We start from the raw sequence: 24,392 nt of genomic DNA on the forward strand, positions 1-24,392 counted from the left end.
AAAGTTCAACATTTTAGTGCAGAGTGATTCCTAATGGATAGCCTGAAGCATGTGCATACTATCCTCCATGTTCTGTGCTCTAAACCAGAGTAGTTCCTCTGTTTCTTCTGTCACCTTGTAATTCTTATTAGCTGCGTGATCCCATAATCAGAATGTTATGAACATTTGAATTCTTGCAAAACCAAATTCTTGCAAAATGCATGATCACTGCACCCCATAAGCCATCTTAAACCTATCATGGAACATTGCAAACCTTCTACAGAAGACAAGCTTGGGTTACCTTTCGCTGAAGTGTTAAGATTGTGTTTCAATTTAAATGGATCTTCAGCTTATATTATTCTATCTGGCAGATTTTCAAATGAACCAGTTGGCAACAACTCTGCCATTCAGTAGAGTCTCTGTGAGAAGACTGCTGGTATGTCACTGGTAGAAGAGAAGAAAGTCATATCTGAAAGGATTATTTTTTTGCAAAGATTAGTTGAGATATAAACATTGCTAAGAACAAAGCAATATGTGCAAACATTTTAAGTTTAAGTTTTCTTTGGCCTCATGACTTGGATTGCACTATACTGTAGTCTGTTATTATAGTGTATTATGTCTAAATAGTATTATGTCTAAAAAAAGGACGTATCTTAATTCAAAATACTCACAGCTAAAAAATGCTGAACATTATCTGAGCCTTCAGCCAGTCATAATTTTTTTGCTGGTGAAGGGTCTTACCTCTTTGTTGATGGCTGCTAACTGATCAAGATGCTGGTTGCTGAAAGTTGGGGTGGCTGTGGCAATCTCTTAAAATGAGACAACAATGAAGTTCACCGCATCTATGGATGCTCCCTTCCATGAAAGATTTCTCTGTAAGCACCCAATGCTGCTTGATGGCCTTTTACCAAGAGTAGAACTTATTTCAAAACTGGAGTCAGTCTTCTCAAACCCTGTCACTGCTTTATCAATGATTTTTATGTGATCTTCAATTTTTCTGTGTCTCAGGGAATGGGGGGGGCAGGCATCTCCAGTCATCCTGATCTGTATCTTGCCACTGGACCCAGATGGCTCCAGAGGAGAAAGCAAGGCTGGTGCTTTTCCACAGCCCTCCCTCACTTAAATACAATTCACTTGTGTGTCATGGCAGCATCTTCCTGATGTCATAGTCCTCTTCAAGAACAAAGGACTAACAACAATAAGTAGAAGGAATAGTGAGGCCTGAGGAGAATGAGAGATTCATGGAAGGCTGGTCTAAACCCTTCCACAAAATGGAGTTTCTGGAAACAACTCACCAATGACAGAATTTTAGCTCCTGACACTCTTCTCGATTGTCCTTTTGAAGAATTTTAGCTTTTCAATGTCCTTCTTAAAGTGTGGCACTATGAATAAAATATAATGTAAGAAAGCTGTTGACTTGTACGTAAACCCTTAGTTTACAAAATAACCCAACACAGAAATATCTGTATGTGCCAAAGGGTTCTCCAACTACTGACATATATTTTTTGACCTCAGAAATTTCCTGCTATTGATGTCCCTCACTCAATCCAATGATTCTTGAGAGCTCTTCTCTGTCTTGGCTATAGGAGTCACCTGGCTAGACCTTATGTGCTATAGGAACCCTCTTCCTATTTCACCTAAGAAGCTTCTCAATCATCTGAGCCTTCCTAGGTTTCACCCTCCTGCCTCTTTCCAGCCCCATTTAGAGCCCAGAGTAGTCCAAGATTCAGTGAGGCTCAAGGGCCAGGCCTCAGAAAAACTTAATTCTCAAAGAATTTGCAGGGTTAGGGATTCTAGGGATACCCTTGTACCACTGAATTTGGAATCAGTGTACCTGGGGCTTATGTCCTTTGAATAAACCAGTGAACAGCTCTGAATCTCGTTTTCCTCATCTGTAAAATAAAAATACTTACCTTTCCTATCTCACAGGGCAGTTTTCTCAGGACTCAGTTTCCAGGTTCATATCTAGGCCAATTTAAGTAAAACTGTCTTTAGTGTTCCCACTACTTCCAAAGCTTTTCCACCCAGTTCCCTCCCATGATTCTAAGCTCTCAAGCTGTTCCCTTTCTGGTCATTCAAGAATACTTTCAGATGAACTCTTTCACACTGAGGGCTAGGTATTATGTGTTAACTCTTCCCAGGATTCTTTAGAGTTTAAGAGAGGCCCTCAGAGAGAGGACAAAGATGAACAAAATGGCATTAATCATCAAGAGGGTAAAATTTCAGAAATCAAGGGAGAGAAGTATTTCTTGCTCCTCTGATAACAGAACAATCAGGGAAAATGAAATTTGTGTAATGAAATGCAAGTCACAGCTTCAGTTGCTAAATAAAGAATGTGTCAGAATGAGTGTTCAGATAAAAGAAGCAGAGGGGAAAGCAAACCCCCATGCAAACAAGCTCATTACAGCCTCCCCACAGCAGTAGAAGCTCTTCCTAAATGGCTCTTTTCTAAGTAGTTCTGGGAATTCCTCTTGATAGGGGGCCTGAGTATTTGGGAACACGATGTTGGTGCGGATGGACTAACAATGGATTTGAATCAGAAGATAGAAATTCAGATTCAGATTTTTCCACTTGGGCAAGTCTTAGCTTCTCTGGGCCTCAGTTTCTTTCTCTGTAAAATAAGTAGGTTATACCAAATGGCATGTGAGTTCCTTTTAAGCTCTAAATCTATGATCCTATTTTTTATTTTTCTCAAATGTAAACCCACTTCAACAGCTCACACAGTAAGAATTAATGGTTACTTGTCTCTGGAAGTTCAACATTTATTAGGGGGCAACTTTGCCCTTATCTACAACCTGAAAAGACATTTCTAGTGGCTCCCTAATTAGAAATGGATGGCAAATGCCTCATCAACAGAGGAAACTATTAGCCAGTTTATTGGGCTGTGGAGATTACCTACCTAAACTGGAACTAAATCTTGCCCCCAGTTCTCAGGATTGCTTTGTCTCCCTTTACCAAAACCTTATTCTTCTTGGCAAAGGAAAACTCCTAACACTAGACTATAAGCTTCATTAAGGCAGAGACTTTGTCTTATTCATGTTTATAGCTCCCAAAGCTATTAACAATGCTTTGCACCCAAATACTGGTTGGACGAATGTATGAATGCCTTAGATGAGAGCCCATAGGTGAAAGTAGAATCTCTCAGAGAAATGACCAGATCAGCCTACTCAAATTCAAAGATTAATCAGGACTGTTGAAATCCAACTGAATTGTGTGTGTGTGTGTGTGTGTGTGTGCGTGTGTGAGTTTGGGGTGTGGTTGCCATCCATGCTACAGCTTCCTGGAGCCACACAGAAGAATTGGCTGAAGGTAGACTCCAAAGGTGGGTGAGCAGACCTGAAAAGCTCTAAGGAAGCCCTCACACAAGAGGTACTAGTCCTCCCTGAACACCCTATATAACACACACACACACACACACACACCATTCTCTGATTGATAAATGGTCAAAGGATATGAGCAGGCTGTTTTCAGATGAAGTAATCAAAATCATCTATGGTTATATGAAAAAATACTCTAAATCACTATTGATTAAAGAAATGCAAACTAAAACAACTCTGAGATAACACCCTACACCTATCAGATTGACTAATATGACAGAAAAGGAAAATACAAATGTTGGAAGGGATGTGGGAAAATTGAGACATTAATGCATTGTCAATGGAGTTGTGAACTGATTGAACCATTCTGGAGAACAACTTGGAATTATGCCAAAAGGGCTACAAAATCATGCTCACTCTGATCCAGGAACACCACTGTTAGGTCTGTATCCCAAAGAAGTAAAAAAACAAAAAGGGGAAGGACCTATGAGTACAAAAATATTTATAACAGCTCTTTTAGTGGTGCCAAAAAAATTGGAAATTGAGGGGATACTCATCAATTGGGGAATGGAAGAACAAATAGTGGGTATATGATTGTGATGGAATACTATTATACAATAAGAAATAATGAGCAGGAGGCTCTCATGAAAAATATGCAGAGATTTACATGAACTAATGCAAAGTGAAATGAACAGAACCAGGAGAACATTAAACACAGTGACAGTAATATTGTACACAGATCAACTGTGAATGACTTACCTATTCTCAGCAATGCAGCGATCCAAGGCAATTCTGAAGGACTTACGATGAAAAATGCTATCTGTCTCCAGAGAAGGAAATGATAGGGGCTGAACACAGATTCAAGAATACTTTTTTTTTTTTCCTTGGAAATTTTGTGTATTTTATTTTATATATTTTAAAACATTATTTGGAAGAGGCATCCATGGACTTCACCAGACTTTCAGATGAGGCATGACACAGAAAAGTCAAATCAAGGCAACCGGCATCTGTTAAGTGTCTACTTTGCGCAGTCCCTGTACTGAGTGATAGAACAAAAAGTTATCACTGCCTAATCTAAATCATTAATGTTTGGTAATTGACAAAACTGGTGTGGTTTAGGGGCAAGGGAACATATTTTCTGGATGAATCTCAGAAGAAGAGAAATGGATAAGACAGTGTAATTTTTGAAAAAAAATTGTTTTCCCCTACCAAGAGCATGTTGCAATGTCAGTTGGGTTGGGGCTGGAGTAGTGTGTGTGAGGGCAAATGTTCTTGGACTCCATGGTATCTCAAGTGCTATTTCTCTCTTTCCTTCTTTCCTTCCTTTCTTCCTTCCTTCCTTCCTTCCTTTCTTCCTTCCTCCCTTCCTTCCTCTTTCCTTTTTGCACTTAGCACTAAGCCCTTTCTCTTCACTGTTTTACCTTCCTTAGCCTGGTTATGATTAGTATGTCCTTCTCAATGTGTGTCCTTCCCTCACCTTCCCAACGAGGTTGGACTAACCTTTAAGGTCTTTTCCAATTCTAAAATTCTATGAGTCCTAACACAGTCTCTTGACCCTGCTTGCTTTTCCAATTACAGTGGACACTCTTTTTCTCTGTACATTTGAACACACTATCAGTGCTCAACAAATATTGGTAGTGAAAGAATCTAAATTACTTTTTTTTTTTCTTTTTTTTTCCATTTTTTTTTATTAATGCAATTTATTTATTTAACAAATTTGGTTTTCAGCATTGATTTTCACAACAGTTTGAATTACAAATTTTCTCCCCATTTCTGCCCTCCCCCCCCACTCCAAGATGGCGTATATTCTGGTTACCCTGTTCCCCAGTCAGCCCTCCCCTCTATCACCCCCCTCCCCTCTCATCCCCTTTTCCCTTCCTTTCTTGTAGGGCAAGATAAATTTCTACGCCCCATTGCCTGTGTATCTTATTTTTTAGTTGCATACAAAAAGTTTTTTTTTGTTTTTGAACATCTGATTTTAAAACTTTGAGTTCCAAATTCCCTTCCCTCTTCCCTTCCCACCCACCCTCCCTAAGAAGTTGAGCAATTCAACCTAGGCCACACATGTATTATTATGTATAACCCTTCCACAATATTCATGTTGTGAAAGGCTACCTACATTTTGCTCCTTCCCAACCCATCCCGCTTTATTGAATTTTCTTCCTTGACCCTGTCCCCTTTCCAAAGTGTTTGTTTTGATTACCTCCACCCCCATCTGCCCTCCCCTCCATCATCCCCCTGCCTTTTATTTTTTTTTTTATCTTCCTCCCTCTTCTTTCCTGTGGAGTAAGATACCCAACTGAGTATGTATGGTATTCCCCCTCAGGCCAAATCTGATGAGAGCAAGGTTCACTCATTCCCCCCTCACCTGCCCACTCCCCTCCTCTCCTAGAACTGCTTCCTCTTGCCACCTTTATGGGAGATAATCCACCCCATTCTATCTCTCCCTATCTCCCTCTCTCAGTAAGTTACTCTCTCATCCCTTAATTTCATTTTATTTCTTTTAGCTATCTTCCCTTCATCCTCAACTCACCCTGTGTCTGCTCTCTTTCTTTTACATATATATATATATATACACATACATACACATACATACATATACACATAGATACATGCATACATACACATTCACTTATATATATACATAAACATATATATATGCATATATATATGCATATTCCCTTCAACTACCCTAATACTGAGGTCTCATGAATCATACTCATCATCTTTCCATGTAGGAATGTAAACAAAACAGTTCAACTTCAGTAAGTCCCTTGCAATTTCCGTTTCTTGATTACCTTTTCATGCTTCTCTTGATTCTTGTGTTTGAAAGTCAAATTTTCTATTCAGTTCTGGTCTTTTCACTGAGAAAGCTTGAAAGTCCTCCATTTTATTGAAAGTCCATATTTTGCGTTGGAACATGATACTCAGTTTTGCTGGGTAGGTGATTCTAGGTTTTAATCCTAGCTCCATTGACCTCCGGAATATCGCATTCCAAGCCCTTCGATCTCTTAATGTAGAAGCTGCCAGGTCTTGGGTTATTCTGATTGGGTTTCCACAATATTCAAATTGTTTCTTTCTGGCTGCTTGCAGTATTTTCTCCTTGATCTGGGAGCTCTGGAATTTGGCAACAATATTCCTAGGAGATTTCTTTTTGGGATCTATTTGCGGAGGCGATCGATGGATTCTTTCAATTTCTATTTTGCCCTGTGGCTCTAGAATATCAGGGCAGTTCTCCTTGATAATTTCCTGAAAGATGGTATCTAGGCTCTTTTTTTGATCATGGCTTTCAGGTAGTCCAATAATTTTTAAATTATCTCTCCTGGATCTATTTTCCAGGTCAGTGGTTTTTCCAAGGAGATATTTCACATTGTCTTCCATTTTTTCATTCCTCTGGTTCTGTTTTATAATATCCTGATTTCTCATAAAGTCACTAGCTTCCACTTGCTCCAATCTAATTTTTAAAGTAGTATTTTCTTCAGTGGTCTTTTGGACCTCCTTTTCCATTTGGGTAATTCTGCCTTTCAAGGCATTCTTCTCCTCATTGGCTTTTTGGAGCTCTTTTGCCATTTGAGTTAGTCTGTTTTTTAAGGTGTTGTTTTCTTCAGTGTATTTTTCAGTATTTTTTTGGGTCTCCTTTAGCAAGTCATTGACTTGTTTTTCATGGTTTTCTCGCATCCTTCTTATTTCTCTTCCCAATTTTTCCTCTACTTCTCTAACTTGCTTTTCCAAATCCTTTTTGAGTTCTTCTATGGTCTGGGGCCAGTTCATGTTTTTCTTGGAGGCTTTGGTTGTAGGCTCTATGACTTTGCTGTCTTCTTTAGGCTGTATGTTTTGGTCTTCTTTGTCACCAAAGAAAGAATCCAAAGTCTGAGACTGAATCTGGGCGCGTTTTCGCGTCCTGGCCATATTCCCAACCAACTAACTTGACCCTTGAGTTTTTCAGTGGGGTATGACTGCTTGTAGATTACAGAGTTCTATGTTCTACGTTTGGGGGGGAGGTGCCAGCTCTGTCAGAGCCGCACTCCTCCTTCCCCAAGGACCCCCAGTCCAGACTGGGCTCAGATCTTCGTCAGGCTGTGCACCCCTGCTGTGATCCGCCACTTAATTCCCCCCACCAGGTGGGCCTGGAGCCGGAAGTAACAACAGCTGTAGCTGCCCCACCTCCGCTGCCCCCGGGGCTGGAAGCCGAACCGTGAACTCCTTCCACTCCCGCAGCTTTTCCCACTAACCTTCTCCGCAGTCTTTGGTGTTTGTGGGTCGAGGGGTCTGGTAACTGCCGCAGCTCACATATTCAGGGCGCTAGGGCCCCCTCCGCCCGGCTTCTGGCCTGGATCGTCCACGCCGCTCAGGCTGGGCTCTGCTCCACTCCGTTCCCAGCTCCCAGCTCCCAGCTCCCAGCTCCGTGTGGAATAGAGCTCACCCAGAGACCATCCGGGCTGTCCTGGGCTGGAGCCCTGCTTCCCTCTGCTGTTCTGTGGGTTCTGCCGTTCTAGAATTGGTTCAGAGCCCTTTTTTATAGGTTTTTGGAGGGACTCGGGTACGGAGCTCACTCTAGTCCGTGCTTACCAGCCGCCATCTTGGCTCCGCCCCTCAAGAATACTTTTTTTTACTTTATTTTTCTTGGGTTTTTCTTTTGGTCTATGTTTTCTTTCACAACATGACTAATGTGGAAATATATTTTGCATGACTGCACATGTATAACCTATATCAAATTCCTTGACTTGTCAATGAAGGGGCAGAAAAGGGGTTGAGGGAGAGAATTTGGAACTCAAAATTAAAAAAAAAAACATTAAAATTGTTTTTACATGGAATTGTTAGGAAAATAAAATATTAAATTAATGTACATTTTAAAAAAAGAAAGAAAAAGTTCTGAAAGATGAGATTCCTGAGGAAAAATGCATGAACATGTTACTCTTCCTAGGATTCTCTAGATTTTGAAAGAACCTTATACCCCATCCCCCAACCTCCCAGAGAGAAGACCAAATTAGACATAATGAAATAATTCACTAAGAAAACAACACTTAAATAATCAAGGAAGGGAAGCTTTATCTGCTTCTCTGAAAATGAAACAATCAGAAAAAGATGGAATGCATGTAGTGACATATAATTCTTCCTCAAGAGAAACACAGGATATCCCTCAGTTAGGCATGGATTTGGAAGAGGAAAAGTGCATCTATGCAAGGGGAAGCTTCATCTATAGCAGGAATTAGAGAGTAAAGAGCATGAACTTGGAGGAATCATTGAGAATCTGTGCCTTATTACCATATGTCAGGCACCTGCCCCAGTGCCTGGCATCTAGAAAAAAGAGCCTAATAAATGTTTGTTGATTAATTGAATGTGAGAATCATGAGGGCTGATGGACAGGAGAAGCCAGCAGCACAGGAAATATGACAGATCAGTTGCATAGCGTGGCCTGGACATGTTTTGATGGTTCTATGTCCATAGTGAAAAGGATTCAGTGTTCATTAATCTGTTTCACCTTGACCAGAGGAAAAGTAGTTCAAGAGAGAGAGGATATCTGACCCTATGCTCTAATTGGTACAGTGAGTCTGAGCAGGCTATGCCTTCTCCTATTATGGTAAGAGGAAGCAGAGGCATTAATGATAAATTTAAATATCACTGCCTTGGAAGCCTGGAATATGGCATCCATGTTGTGATTCCTATCTGATTCTTGTTATTGTGTCTTTTTAAATGTCTCTTGTAATCATGCTCTGTGCCTCATAAATGTTTATTGAATTGGATTTTTGGACTCATGTGCTTTCTGTATGGTCTGGTACGGGGGTTGCCTGGTGGCTGCTCAAGTTAAGGTTTTTATATAGCTGATAGACCTAAACTTCACAATGGATCTGAGAAATAGTAAAGGAGTTCAGGGTTGTGAGGGACCTATGGCAACAGAGTGCTAAGAGACAACCATAAAATGCATTAGGTCTTTGAGTAATGTAGCTTTCAGACATGATGTTTGTTGGCTTTGAAAGATAAAAGAGCTAATTCCCACTCTGGCGTGTTTCCAAAAAAAATCGTTGCTGCTATTCGCTTAGTTCAAGTTCAGGCCAATAGTACTACTGTTTATGAACGTTCCTACAGGGGTCTAACAATGTTCTTGATGGAGCAGGGGACCTAGGGTTTAGCCTGAACATGTGACCTTGAACAAGTCGCTTCATTTTGTATTCAAGTGCAAAGTGTGAGGAATTGGACTAGATCAGTGATTCTCAAACTATTTGGTCTCAGGACCCCTTTAGACATTATACAAACATGAATACACTCATCTATCTATCTATCTATCTATCTATCTATCTGTCTATCTATCTGTCTATCTATCTACATATGCACACATGCTTACATATGCATGGAGAGAGAGAGTGACAGAGAGAGAGAGAGAGAGAGAGAGAGAGAGAGAGAGAGAGAGAGAGAGAGAGAGAGAGAGAAAAGCGCTATTGTTTGTGTGGAGCATATCTTTTGATGTTTGAGATATTAGAATTGAAAATGTCAATATTATTATGAAACTACTTTTGACCTTGTGGATGCCTTGGAAGAACCTGGAGGACCCCCAGACCACTCTTGGAGAGCTACTATATTAAATAATCTTTAAGGTCCCTTCCAGCTCTGTGATTATTTGGCAGAACCAAATCTGGCCATTTTAGATGCTCATTGTGCCTCTGTGTATGGGTCATGTAATGAATGATTCTTCTTAAAGGTAGGCAATCAGCCACCTATAGAGTGTTCCCTAAGAAATGCTATGCCTCTCTGTGTCCCTCCAAAATATCTCCTACACTGGCCTACCATCATGCCTAAAATTCCTACCATTTAATTCACTCCTCTGAGTTTTGGAATTACTCTATTCTTCAGTTGCCCTTATTTTGATGTAAGGGAGTAACTCATTAAGTGGGTGATTCCAAAACAAAAGAGTTATTGTAAGGGGTCCCTGAATACACACTGCCATTGTCATCAACAAAATGTGCAGCATGACTTAGTAGAAAAAATAACCAAACATACATTCAGTAGGCTACATAAGCAATGACTTTTACAGGTGAATTATATTTTTTAAATGTAGGGAGACTTTTGTGACAAATAAAATACAAATTAATTTTAAAATGTTGCTGCTTTACTAATAGCTTGCTGCCATTGCATTTCCTTAATCAATGAATATTAATAGTATAGTATAACTGCATATTTCTCAATCAATGAATATTATTAATATAACTATAATTGTGGTGAAGGGAGGTGGAATTATTAAGAAGGTTTAATGTTTAAGAGAGTATTTGTGCTCAAATAGCTGGGGGATCACTACATCACTTGTTTGGGCATCAAGTGACACATTGGCATAGGTGAGTGTATCAAATTAGTTGGGAGAGGTCAAAATATGAGCTAGAAGCCACTGGGTGGGTGGGTGGGAGCAAAGCAGAGACATTTGCTGAAAGAACATGGACTCTACCTACTTCAGTTTTGCTCAGACCAAAGGGATGGAAATATACTTACTCCCTTTGCAAGATGCAACCTCTGCTATCTCTGCTATCCATCCTCCACACAGCTGCCATGTTGATATTCCTAAAACATATTCTGACCAAGCCCTTTCTTCCTCAAGTAGTCCCAGTGGCTCCCCTTTCACCTCTCATATTAAAAACAAATTTAAAATTTCCTACTTGGTATTTAAAGCCTTTTGTAATCTGACAACAATCCATGTTACCAGGCATATTACACAACATTCCCCCTCACACACTTCTTGTTCTAGACAAACTAATTTGCTTGCTTTTCAGAGTATACTTGTAAATGTTTAACAACCAGCTTTCAAAAAAGGCATGCAGACCACACTTTTAAGTTTAATCTGCTTTATTAAAATGTTCTCCATCACTTTCTTAAGTCTAGACAATCAACAGAACAATTTGTAGTATTTGCTAATTTCTGAGGCAGTCCAAATGCTTAGACTGAAAATTTTAACAATTGGTTCTCTTGATCCTTTGGTTGGAGCTTGCTGGAGCACACCTCTGCTTGTACCTAACATTCTATAGCTCTTCACCATGACTTTGAACAAGCAGTTTCCCATATATGGATCACACACCCTCCTTCACCTCCATTGGAGGGCAGGGACTGTCTTTTTGCCTTCCTTTGCCCTCCTAGCACTTGTGACTGGCACAGGGTAGACATTTAACAAATGACTTGACTTGACCCATTGAATTCCCAAACTCCATTTAAGACTTAGCTCAAGAACACCCACTGGAGGTTTTAACCAATTGTCCCAGCTGTTAGTGCTTCCTCTTTCTCATAGGTAGTTCTATATTTATTTTCAATGTATTTGTATTCAAATTTATGTATTTTGTGTGCATTTCATTTTACTTATCTGTCTACATGTTGTTCCATCCCTCTCCCCCACCCAGTAAGATAGAAGCTTCTTGCAGGCAGGTATTATTTCATTTTTGTCATTGTGTGCCCAGTGCCTTGTAAGATTTATGGCTTGGCACCAGCAATAGAATGTTTGCTAAATTAAACTGAATTCAAGGGACTTGAAGTTCAGAGAGTGAAAATGATGACTATGGCCTTCTTGCCTCTTTACATGATACTCCATCTTCAATCTCTTTGCTCTTGTTCAACCTTTCCCCCATGGCTAGAACACTCTCCTTCCTGAGCTCCACTGATGATTAATCCTAGTTCACTTCAAGGCTCAAGTAAAATGCCATGTTCTTCATGGGACTTTGCCTGACTCTGTTAGCTGTTAGTGACCTTTCCCATGGCTCAGAAATAATTATTTTGTATTTAATTTTTTTATGCCAATAGAATTTTTCTCCCATTTTTTCTCCCAATAGAATGTAAGCTCCTCGAGGGCAGTGATTGTTTCTTTTTTATCTTTGTATCCCCAGTGCCTAGTGTAAAAGGCCTGGAGCATAGGAGGAACTTAATAAATACTTGTTGAGATAATAAAGAATTGGAAACAAAGTAGATGCCCATTGCTTAGGGAGAGGTGCAAAAATTGTGGTGCATGGATGTAAGGAAATATTACTGTGCTATGAGAAACAATGATTATGATGAGTCTAGAGAAGCAAGAAAAGACTTCCATGAACTGATGCAAAGTAAAGTACGTAGAGCTAGGAAACCAATATACACAATGACTACAACCATGCAAATGAAAAAAAAAACTACAACAAAACAATAGAAAGTGAATATTGCAGAATGTAATTACCAAGCATGGGCCCCAAACAAAACTCCTTTGTAGTGCTGGGATATCTATGGAGTGGAACATTACATTTTCAGACTTTGTGTTGATCGGTTCAGCTGATCTTTTTCTTCTTCTTTTTATTTTTTAAAAAAATATTCTTTGTTATTGGATGGCTCTCTGAAAGGGAGAAGGGACAGAGATAGTAGACTAAACTTAAGTGACATAAAAACAAAAATATAGGCAAAGATTTTTTTAAAAAATAAATTCTTCTTGACTTATGACAAGCACTCTCATTTGGAATGCCTCTACCTTAAACTCTGTGGAGGGAACTAACCTACTGAGATAGCATTTTGTGACTTTGGTATATTGTGGTTCATTCAAGGTTGTCATATGGAAGGAAAGGATTAAATTTCTCACTCATATGTAGCCTGGTAAAATTTGTAAAGCACTTTCCTTAGAAAAACACCTGAACCTAGCACAGTGTTGGACCCATGGTAGAAGCCTAAAAATGCTTATTGGTTAACTGACAGATACATATGATTATCCCCATTTTATAGAAGAGGAAACTGATATTTAGATGGGTTACACAACTGGCCCAAGGTCAAGAAGCTAGTGGATGGCAAAGCAGTATATGGACCTTTAAGTCCAGAGCTCTTTCCATTGCCACACCTGTCATACCAATTTGAGGGCCAACAGGGAACACAATCAATCAATTGAGAAATGTTAAGGGAATGATGGGGTGACAGCGAACAGATAGATCTCTGCTGGAAGACAGAATCAGGAAGGGCCAACTTTATGCTAGTTACAGAGACATTTTAGTAACCATATCAGTCAAGTTCTCTCTCTTTTCATTTTCATCTTATTGATCCAAAGGTAGAGTGAGGATAACTACAATCTCTCCAGAACATTTATTCTTTACAACTTTGTTTAATCACTGAAAGTTTGCTACCTTATAAAAGGAGAAGGACTGAGCCAGTGGAAAGTGTGACAGATTTGGTGTCACAAAACCTGAGTTCAAATTCTGACTTTGTCCCCTAGTGCCTACATGACTTTGGCTAAGTTCTTTTTTCTGTATAGACCTCAGTTTCCCCTTCTGTAAAATAAGAGAATTGGGCTAGATCAAGTTTAAAGTTGCTTTTAATTCTAAATCTATGACCTACTCTTTCTACTTGGGGTGGAAAAGAACTTAGGGTAAACATGCTGCGAGTCTGCTATGATTTTTGCCAAAATAACACCAGGCTATTTGAAAGAAAATAGTCTTTGGGGGGTTTTGAATAGGACAAATCTAGCAGGTGTAGTGTTTGGGAGGATTTTTTTTTCTGGTGTGTTTTAAATTCAATTTTTTTTCTTGTCGTATATAAAGTAAAGGCTATGATGATCCTAACTCCCCTGCACAGACTGGTAAGAAATGACTAACAAAATTACTTAGAAATACAGATTGCTATATAAATAATGATTCCACATTCTTTCCCAGACTCCAAGGCAATGAACTAAATGTGATACCTGTTTGCTCTACCTGAGGTTTATGTGTCTTCTGAAGTTTCTGGCTTCTTTTTTCTGGTCTGTCTGGGACCTGGCAGGATTGGGACCCACTTCTGACAGTATTAATTGTCTCACTTGGGGACAAGGCACAATAGCTGTGGGTTCCCAGCGGGCCCTGAAGGGCATTTGAGAAGGAAACTCGGGGTCTAGACCAGACCCTACCACTAACTAGATACATGATCTTGAATAAATTATTAAACTTCTCTGACTCACTTCTTTCTGAGTCTCTAAAATATGTTGCCACTTAACTCTTGCCTGGACTCTGTCCCAGAGTTGTAAGGCCCAAATGGGACAATGTTTATCAAGTTCTTTGCAAACTTTAGAGAGCTATAAAAATGTCAGTTTTCATTGCGATTGTTATTATAACGTAGTGTGAAATTTACTCCAAATAAACTCTCTAGAGGGATTTGACCTACTCTGCTTCTAATCTGGTTTGCCTTTCCCTAGGCAAGATAGTGGCTCCAGCTCCCATTGGCTTACTACACCACTGTTGGATTGAGTGTGGACACCAGAACAGTGCTCTGCAGCTCAGAACTCCCAAGCCATTCTACTTTAGGATAGCTCTAACCATTAGGAAGTTGTTTTTTTGTTTTGTTTGGTTTTGTCCTAAATATATTCCTTTTCAATTTTTATGGATTACTCTGAGTTTTCCTCTGGGACCAAACAGTCTAATACTTCTTTTCATCTTTCAAGTACTATTTGCAGTTATCATGTCCTACTTTTCTGCCCATTCCAGCCTCCTTTGGTCCCATCTTCGGTTCCTTCAGTCAGTTGGCATATGGCACAGACTCAAAGACCTTCACTATTTGTGAAGTTGGTTGAAGAGGTTGGCCTCTCCTAAGCACAGTAAAGCCTGTCCTTTCTAAAAATATGGTGCTCAGAACTCAACCCAATATTCCAAATTGGGTCTGACCAGGGAAGAAGTCAGTAAGATCATCAACTCCTTATTCTTGTACACTGTGTCTCTCTTAATGTGGTTCAAATGGTCTCAGCTTTATGAACTGCTATCTCACATTACTGACTGAATCATCTTTTTTCAGATGAACTAATGTAATGATTGGATCTTTGCTATGAGGAAAGCTAGTATTTTATTAATATTGAAATACTTCTATTAAAGCCAGGAAGAGAAGTTCATTCCTAGAGTAACATGTTTAGATGTAATGGAAACAAACCAATGAATAGTACAGTGCCTGGCACACAGTAAGCACTTGTTAAATGTTTGTTGACTGACGGACAAGCAGTTATTTCTTGGGATAGTTTTAAAGTGGAAAAAGGACACAAGGTTTTGGACTTGATCACTCCATATACCTTATGTTTTTGAGGGAGCATATCCAGCTCTCCTCTTTGAAATATTTTCATACATTACCACCAAATGCTTGTGCCATCTGTATGGTCCTAGGCTAGGCATTGAACCATGGGGCTATGGCTCTGGGCAATTATAGCTCAGAATGCTGGAAAGCCTTATCACATGAACCAACCGTTCCCAAACATATTCAGAGACTACCAGGCAAGAAGCAAAGAGAGAGTGAGCCGAAGTTTCATCAGGCAGAGACGTTGGATGGTGTTGGTAGGTCAATGAAAGATTGGTTGGCCAAAAAATCTTACAGGATCCCAGCTCCCACCTGCCCTTTTTTGAGCTGGCTGCAGGAGAAAGGAGTCTAAGATACATAAATGTTTGTAAATAGGGAAAACTATCTTGTTCAGGGAAAGACATTGAAAATGAGTCCAAAGGAGGATTTGTTAACTTCCCATACACCAAATTAGGATCTAGGGTCTTGTGGTATCCCATTCAAAGCTTTCTCATTGGGCCCACCTTAACAGATGTGGAGATTTCTAATGCCAAGTCAAAAGAGACTGATGAAGACTCCACTATGGGTCCTTAATTTCAAATGATGTAAGGAACTTGGCCCACTTACTAACTATAATCACAGCTTTGCTATAAGGGCATCATCTAACAGCTCGACACAGAGGAAGGACATTGCAAGGAGAGCACAAAGAGCAGGACATTCTAAGTAATGCAGTGGATAAAGCATTGGACTTGGAGTCAGAACAACCTGGATTCATATCTCCCCTATTAGACACTAGCTGAGAGTCACGTAATTTCTCTCAATCTGAGTTTCCTCTTTCATAAAATAGGGATGATAATAGCCTCTGTCTCACAGGGTTAATGTGAGGATCAATGAGATCATATATATAAGGTGTTTTGCAAATCTTAAGGCTCTATAAATACTAGCTGTTACATGATTACATCACTTTCATCTCTCAGCCCCATAGATCAGTTGGCATTACAGCTGATTCCTTTTAGGATTGAAGACCTCCTAATTTGGCCTTTCTTCTATTCTTCAGACCTAACAAGCAGATTAGGAAAAATAATCACATCCCTTGTTAAAACACATTTTTAAAATGTCTTAACAATCAAGGAGGACCCACATGAGGCTAATGTTAACATACAGATGTGAATTTAATGTATAATATATGTGATAATGGTTACACAATACATTTTCGTTGTTTTATTCATCACAATATGTCAGGTTACACAAACTGGATAACAAAATTGGATAAGAAAATAAGAAGGAAAATACAAATGTCCCTGCAGTAGACAGCCATTGGATCATAGTCAGATCATAGGTTTCCAAACGCCTTCCCAAATACTAGGATGGTATGAACTAAAAGGAAAGTAAAATTGAGAGTTGAGGTAAATATCAAATTGGGCACCACCCCTCCCCCTAAGTCCTGCTTTTGAGGAAGGGGAAATGCCCTTTTAATCAAATTTATCAGGATGACCTGATTCTATTGTTCTGAGCCACTGTCAAATTCTCCAACCCTCCATTCTGCCTTTGTCAGTGTAACTTTTAACTTTTTCCTTCACAGTAACAAAGGTCTTTAAAGTTGCCCATTTTCTCCTCCAGACAGCTAGTTCCTATCCACTGTCTCTATTTCCTTTTGCCAGGGGCCAGGTTGGAGGGCAAGGGCAGTTTTGGAGAAGAAACAAGAAGCTTCAGGCAAGGAAGATGGATACATACCCTTCAAGGAACTAATTTAAATTGGTCATGCATGTTGGGGATTGTACTGATAGTTTGTTCAGCAAAAAGTCAAAGAGTAAATGGATTAATATTAAACAGCAAAATTAAAGTTTCTAAAGTCTTTGCTTTTTTATTTTGGATTTTGTTTCTCTTAAAAACTTATGCAGGCTTCCATTCAGTTTTAAGAACCTTATTTCAGATGAAACATTAGATGTCTTAAGGATAAGCCCCTCTGGCAAGCCCCAGACTTGCCTCCTGGAAAAGAGGGATGCATTTACCACCAACAGCTTCAAGAGGATGATTGAAGTGAAAAGTGAGCTTGGCTTACTCCAGGTGCAACTACATGACAATCGCATTCAGGGCATTGATGAGTTTCACTATTATCCCAAGCCATGAACCCTCAAAGAGTTAGCAGGCTCTTGGGGTTCGGACTCCTTGGGTCATGGAAACTCCCCAACTTCTCCAGTCCAAGCTATTGCCTTCCTAGCTCACTCCAGACCAACAGGAATGAATACCTGGCCCCAGCTATTCTTTACTGTAATCAGAGGCCTGACTAGACTTAAATTGCAGTTCCCATCTAGCCACTTTTCCATCATTCAATGAACCGAAGGGTACTGATTATTAAGAACAAGTGCCTTCCAAACAATCTGAAAAGTGGCAGCGGGCAGATATTTGGGCTTTGTATAAATCAGGGTCTGATGGCTTGTTCAAAATTGTTCCCTAGCCAATAGGAGTATTTTTTTTCTTGGTGATTTGGGAGAAGAACTTAGCATGCAGCTTTGATTCTCTTTAATGGATGTGGACACTTATGTCTGGCACACTTCTCCCTAGCTCACCCCTGTCTGCCAGGAGGAGTGGGGCCAAATGCAGCTAGATAGAACATTTTTGTAGAAGGAAGTTCTTTTCCTTAGACATTCTTGGCCAACAAGATGATCAAATGTCATACAATGATGAAATTAATGATTTTTAAGATTCTTTTAAAAAATGCAGCCTAGGCAGATTAAATATTCAGGAGGAGGAAGGGAGAACACATTGGTCAGTCACACAGTCCTCATAGCACTGAGCAGAGGATGAGGGATAGAACATAGCCAAAATGATTGTATCAGAATGTATCTGTTCCCCAGAAACAGGCTAGCTCTGGTGCCTCGAAGCTGGAAGGCTTTGGCTAGCCTAAACTATGAGTGACATCACAATCCATGTCAGATTGCTTCAACATTGGCCCCATAATTGAATTGGTGGGAGATTCTGTGGGTGGTTCAATTTTATCAGAGGCATGGGAATAAATGGTCTTGCTTGTATGCATATTAGATAGAAGCTCTAATTTTACAGAAAATGGAAAATGAAAGGTACACAAATAGAGACATTTAGTTGGTACTGTATTGAATGAGCTGGAATCAGGGAATCTTAACTTAGAGAAAAGGAGAATCACATTATTTTCATACATCACAACTTGTCAACTGCCATCTTCATCTCAACCTCAGTTTTGTATACACTGAGCTTATTTGGAGGAAAGATAGAGAAACTATATAAAAGCTACTTTTAGCACCAAGTTTCAATCTGTCCCTTCCAATCATATTGATCAGGCGACCTTATCTGTCCAGGATATAACCGAAGTGGGAGAAAGAGGCCCAAACTCCATTTATAATTTCATTCAGCTCTTTTTTGGCTGGGCTAAATTGCCTTTACTTCTCTGAAAATGGAACCCCACCCCTTTCACAGCATCTCTATCTGGGAATTCAAATGAGAGAGAGAAAGAGAGAGAGAGAGTGAGTGAGAGAGAGAGAGAGAGAGAGAAACAATGTGTTTCTATGTGTCTCCACTCATGAATATGTCCATGCCTACTTACAGCAAACAAATGGGAACAACAGAACCTGGATTTTACTTCATAATCATTGTCCCATTTCTTTGTCCCAGCTCTGCCTCACCTCATGTTCTGACCCAACTCAAACCCACAGCAAATCCAGTCAGTAAAAGGCCTAGTTTCCTGGGCTACTCTTCACTTTTTTTGCCAGGGATGAGAAACATGTTCCCTATTTTCTGTTGAGCGCTGTTTGCCTCCTCCACCATCCACAACCTCACACAGCCCAAGCCAACTTACAGCAGCAGTTAAATTTTCACAAGGAAGGAAAATGGAAGCACCACAGTGCTCCCTTGTCATTAAGTCTCATATTTTCCCAGGCAATTTGCTCAAGGGAAAAGATACAAGACTATTACATTTTTTAAAAAAAATTCTGGAATAAATATCCCAACTCCTCCTGCTCCCCAGAAAAAGAAATTATTTTCATTGTGTTTCTATGGAAACCACTTGCAACACAGGGATTTTCTGGTAAATACTCTTTTTGTCAAATTCTTTAAATAAAAGAGATTCTCAGATAAGTTTCTTCAGAGATTTAAAAGAACTTAGTTTCTGCTAATTTGAGTTTCAGCCTTTTTTCTTGTTTATGGTCTTTTCTAGTTACTTCATCTATTAGGAGGATGTCTGTCTGACATTTAAAAACGTTACCACATTTAATTTGGGGGTGTCTTCTGAAGAGAGCTGGCTTGATGGGCTTGGAGACAGACATACTTTTCGAGCCTTGTCCTCCTGCTGATGCAGTTCAGGCAAAACTCTATAGAAGATAGTTCTTACCCTTCTCTCCAACAATCCTACACCATCGTCCTGAGCCATCATCTATGCTGAGAACTCTCAAGCTCTGCCTGTGTGACCCCAAACAGATGCAGAAAGACTAAAAATTAAGGTTCCAGATAAATTCAGATGGCAGGACATGTGATGCATTCTAAACAAAATATATGGATTTTTGGCTGAATTGTTTTTTTTCATTTTTGTGGACATTTTGACACAATTAAAACTAGTCTCCAAATCTCCTCAGTCTTTTTAAGACTTCAGGTTGTCAAAGAGGGTCCCACTTTCCCTCACCCCCACCATGAAGGCCTGAACCGCACAGCCCAAGAAGCTGTCACATTTTTCCATTTTTTTTGTTTTTGTCTGTGTTGACAGCTACTCTGAAAATTGTGGGCCAGTAAGTCTTCCTTGGGCTTTTTTTTCCTGTGGTTGGTCTACACTACCCACTCAACAAGTAATTGTCCAACCCTAGGCTTCACATTCTCATTGAAAATCTTTTTTTTAAAGCCATTGAATAAAATCCTGATTGCCTGAGCTGTTGGAACAAATTGCTATACAAATCGTGACACCAGGAAAAGTGGAAGGTTCATGGACAGACACAGCTATTTAGACACAGAGTCATTCTCTACTGTGTCATTGATCGTTATCAGAAGTGAGCACCTGATCCAGGATGACAGATTCATAGCAGACATGAAGGAAACTGTGGGCAGTGACTTTTGGCTATTCTACCTACCTCATCCCCCTCCACCTTGACATTTGCTAGATGTGAAGCAATGGCTCATCAGGAGAGATAAAGTATCCTGTGAAAATTCTGCCTTGGCATACATTAGCATTCGGGTTAGCTTTGTCTTAAAGCACAGGATAATACTGGGATAATTCTTCCACTCTCCTTAAGAAACAATTGAATTAAGGAGTAATAATCTTATGGAAATAGAGGACTGATAAATACAAAAACAAACAAAAAAAGGGATGGGAAAGGGGAAATAGATTCCTGGAAACTAAACCATTTATTCTTTCTGCTTTAAGTGTGACATACATTTTACTCCATCTAGCATCAGAACCCTTCTTCTCTGAGTGAAATTCACCATCAAAACCTGACAAGTTTGTTCAAAGATATGATTTAAATATGCTCAGACTTTCAGATTCATTTCTATGTCACAACAATTTAAAGAAAGATAATTTTGGCAAATCTACTACAGGGGAAAGAAATAGAACAAGGTTGCTTACCATACTAAAATACACAAGAGTACAAACATACCACAAAATACCTTGGTACCATGAGTTAAGGGCTATATCAGGCATCTTGGGGGCTTGTATGGCTACTGGAATTATGAGTTCACTAAAGCTGATAGCAGAAACTGGGGAAAGAATTTGGGTTGCTAAAAGACCACATTGTTTTGGAAAATACTGGCTACTCCATTTCACTATAGCTCTAGGGATAGCCATTGTAACTTTTCCCAAAGTAAATCAGGGTGGCTGAAAGATAATGCTATTTCTTAATAATTAACTATGATGATATTGGGAAATATTTATATATCTTAGGTAGGTCAACATATTTTGGAGTTTTTAGATACTTCTCCCCTTTTTCTAGGTGTAGAACAATTGCTCAACCAAGGGAGGTTAAGTATTCTGTGAAAATATTCCATTTGGTGTATGTGTGTGTGCGTGTGAAGGAAGGGGGTACCTGGGATCTTTATCTTTTTCTCATAGAATAAAGTGGTATTACCACTGTTTTCATTTACTCAAGGTCGCAAGCATGGTTAGAATGAGGGCTGGCCACCCCAAGGACTTGGCCATGGAATAATTGTTATAGTTGGAGCATTTCCCATTTCTCCCCATCTATACTATTTCTCATGTCATTGGATCACAAGTTGGTTCTGAATTCTGCCCCAGTCATCCACTTGACAATCAGACTGAATAGGAGTACATTTTATTTTGCACAAGTTGGTGTTAGCAGTTTTAGAAATTTCAATTTTCCAATGTACTGAAAGCGACTTGAAAAATCATCTTTTGAGCCAAGACCTGGACTAATACAAGACCACAGTATCACTATAGGACTGATGTTGTACAGTATAATGTAGTCTTGTCTTTGTAAGCAAAAAAGTGAGAACTCTAGAACTGTTAGACTGTTTTTATATGGACATAAATTATTGATAATAGTATTTTTTAACTTTTAGCCTCCATGAAGATTTAAAAAAACCAAACCTATCATTTTACTTAGCAAGAGATCTCTATAAAAACAGATCACCACTTGTTCAGTAATTTGTAATCTAAGAAAGTTGCCTGTCCCTCTGAAAACTTAAGTGACTTTTTTGTGTGTGTTTGAAGTAGGTCTTGAACCATGGTCTTTGAGAGTCCAAAGCTGGCTCTGTAGCCAGTGCACCATACTTTCTTTCAATAACTTAAATAGTATCTGCTTAGGAAAATAAAGAGTGGGCTACTTCACAAGATCTCTGCCTCTTCCTAGACAGAAATGATGGTTCAGGAATGCCTGAAGAAGTAATCATACTCATTCTGGCATTCTCATTCCCTCCGGTCATGACAACAACAACTAAAATCTCTTTGATTACCCCTTAAATGGCTTTATAGAATTAGGTCTGTTGTCAGCCTAGTTTGTAATCATTTGGTTGCATTATCTAAACTGGATTTGCCCACATCCTTCATTACATTTGATTCTCTTCATCTCCCCTTGCTTTTCTTCTGACATGGGGAAACTTTCAGTACATTGCATGACTGATCTGAGTGGATGATGAGGCTCTATGTCCTATTCATGCAAGAAGAGAAGAGGCTGGATGACAACCCTCAAGAATGTCGTGGAAAGGATCTTCATTCAGGTCTGCACTGACTGGACAGTCTCTGTGGGTACCTTCCAATCCTGAGATTCTGGAATTTTATGACTTCGTGAAAGAGGGAACACTGGTCAAACTTGAGTATATCCAAAACAATGTGGGAAAAAATATCTTAGCAACACCACCTGGATGTTTTCAGGTTGGGTAATCTTCAGGGTAGGGCTACTATGGAAAACTTTGTAGGTTACTGGAAAGAAAGAGAGAGGTTGCTACTGAGGGGAAAAGACTCCCAAGATGCCTTTCACATTGCTACTTTATCAGTTCCTGATAAAACTCCGACCGGATGAATCTCGGCAGGGAATCCTTCTCCATCAGGGCATGGATTCTCTTTTGGGCCATGTCAAAGCTACTTGGTGAAGGTTCCACCAGGTTCTTCATGGTCACAGCCTTAGTGAAATGGTCGATGTTCACCTGCAGAGAAGGACACAGGGAAGGACACTTCAGTCTTCACAGCTTGTCTTGAGAAGGAAATAGATCACATGAAAAGTAGGATGGGAAGGAAGAAAGGGGTGATGGTTTCAATTTATGACCTCTTTTTCCTTTTGACCCTCCAATATAAAAGATTGCTGAATTTAGAGTCATGATCTTTCTCCCTGAAACACTCTTCTTCCTAACTTTCCTAGTTCTTTCAAGGCTACCACCATCCTCTAGTCACTCAAGCTCAAAATCTTGAGTCATCCTCCATTCATCACTCTCTCTACCCATCAGTTACCTAGACACATTGGTTTCTATCTCCCCAATTTTTTCTCTCATTTCTCCCTTTTCATTCACTCACATGGCTACTACCTCAGTACAGGGTCTCCCCACACCTTACCTGGACCACTTTTCTCCCTGCTTCTTGCCTCCCATCTATCCTCCACACTGCTGCCAAACTGATATTCCAACCATGTTACTCCACTGCTCAAGAAGCTTTGCTGATTCCCTATTGCCTTCACAGAACCATAATAACTAACACCAAGTCTCCAGGGTTAACAGAGGTTCCATCCTCAAAACATCCCTAGGAGGTAGACGATATCATTATTCCCATTTAACAGTTGAGGAAACTGAGGCAAATGGAGGATAAGTGATTTGCCCAGTGTCTGAGAGGCTGGATTTGAACTTAGGTCTTCCTGATTCCAGGCTGAGTTCTCTATCTCTGCCTCCTGTCTCTAATTCACTTGTATGTTGTACCTCTCTAGTAGAATCTAAGCTCCCTGAGAGCTGGGACTATTTTGTTCTCATTTTTGTATGCCAAGCCTAGGACAGTACTTGGCATGTAGTAGGTATTTAATAAATGATGAATTGAAAGAATTTGGAGTCAGAAGAACTGGATTTGAAAGCTTTGATATTTACTAGCTGTTTCTTTTCCTCTTCATCTGAAAAAAGGATTGCAATAAAATTGTTTGTACCCCTAGAAATGACCTGGAGTAACACATATAGCTGTTCTGGACTCGAAATCCCCAAAATTAGGCTCAGCTCCCGCCTCCAACGTTGACTAACTAGGTGATTCTGGGCACATCATGTAAGATCTCTAAGTTTCAGTCTTCACACCTGTAAAGTGAAGATAAAAATAACTGCCTGCCAGGTACCCATGAGGCTCGAGGAGAGAGCAGATGAGCCAGACTTTGGAGAGTGAACAATGTTAGCTCTTCATATTACCAGCCTCACAGCACTGTTATGAGAAAAGCTTCTGATAGCCCTTGAAACCAGATGGAAAGGTGGGCTATTGTTCTGTTAGGACAGGAGAGAGCAAAATTAGGAGATAGAACATGGTCACTGGGGTAGGAAAACTCAGCAGGACAAGTTCAAATTAGTAATAATGTTTATAATAATAATATTGGTAGCTAAAATTTACATGGTGCTTACTATGCAATAGATGCTTTGTAATTTTTGTCTTATTTGATCTTCACAGGAAACCTGGAATACAGA

At 39.7% G+C, this 24,392-nt stretch overlaps 1 protein-coding gene across 1 annotated transcript in view; it reads right to left on the reverse strand.

The window, feature by feature from the left end:
• Nucleotides 1–16,426: 16,426 nt before the first annotated feature.
• RGS5 (regulator of G protein signaling 5) overlaps nucleotides 16,427–24,392 on the reverse strand; it is a 113,198-nt gene continuing 105,232 nt past the window's right edge. The window contains exon 5 of the mRNA XM_036754553.1: nucleotides 16,427–22,895. Coding sequence (XP_036610448.1) covers nucleotides 22,734–22,895 — 162 coding nt within the window. The 3' untranslated portion in view covers nucleotides 16,427–22,733. The remainder of the gene's footprint in view (nucleotides 22,896–24,392) is intronic.

Source organism: Trichosurus vulpecula, chromosome 4, assembly GCF_011100635.1.
Source record: "Trichosurus vulpecula isolate mTriVul1 chromosome 4, mTriVul1.pri, whole genome shotgun sequence".
Lineage (NCBI taxonomy): Eukaryota > Metazoa > Chordata > Mammalia > Diprotodontia > Phalangeridae > Trichosurus > Trichosurus vulpecula.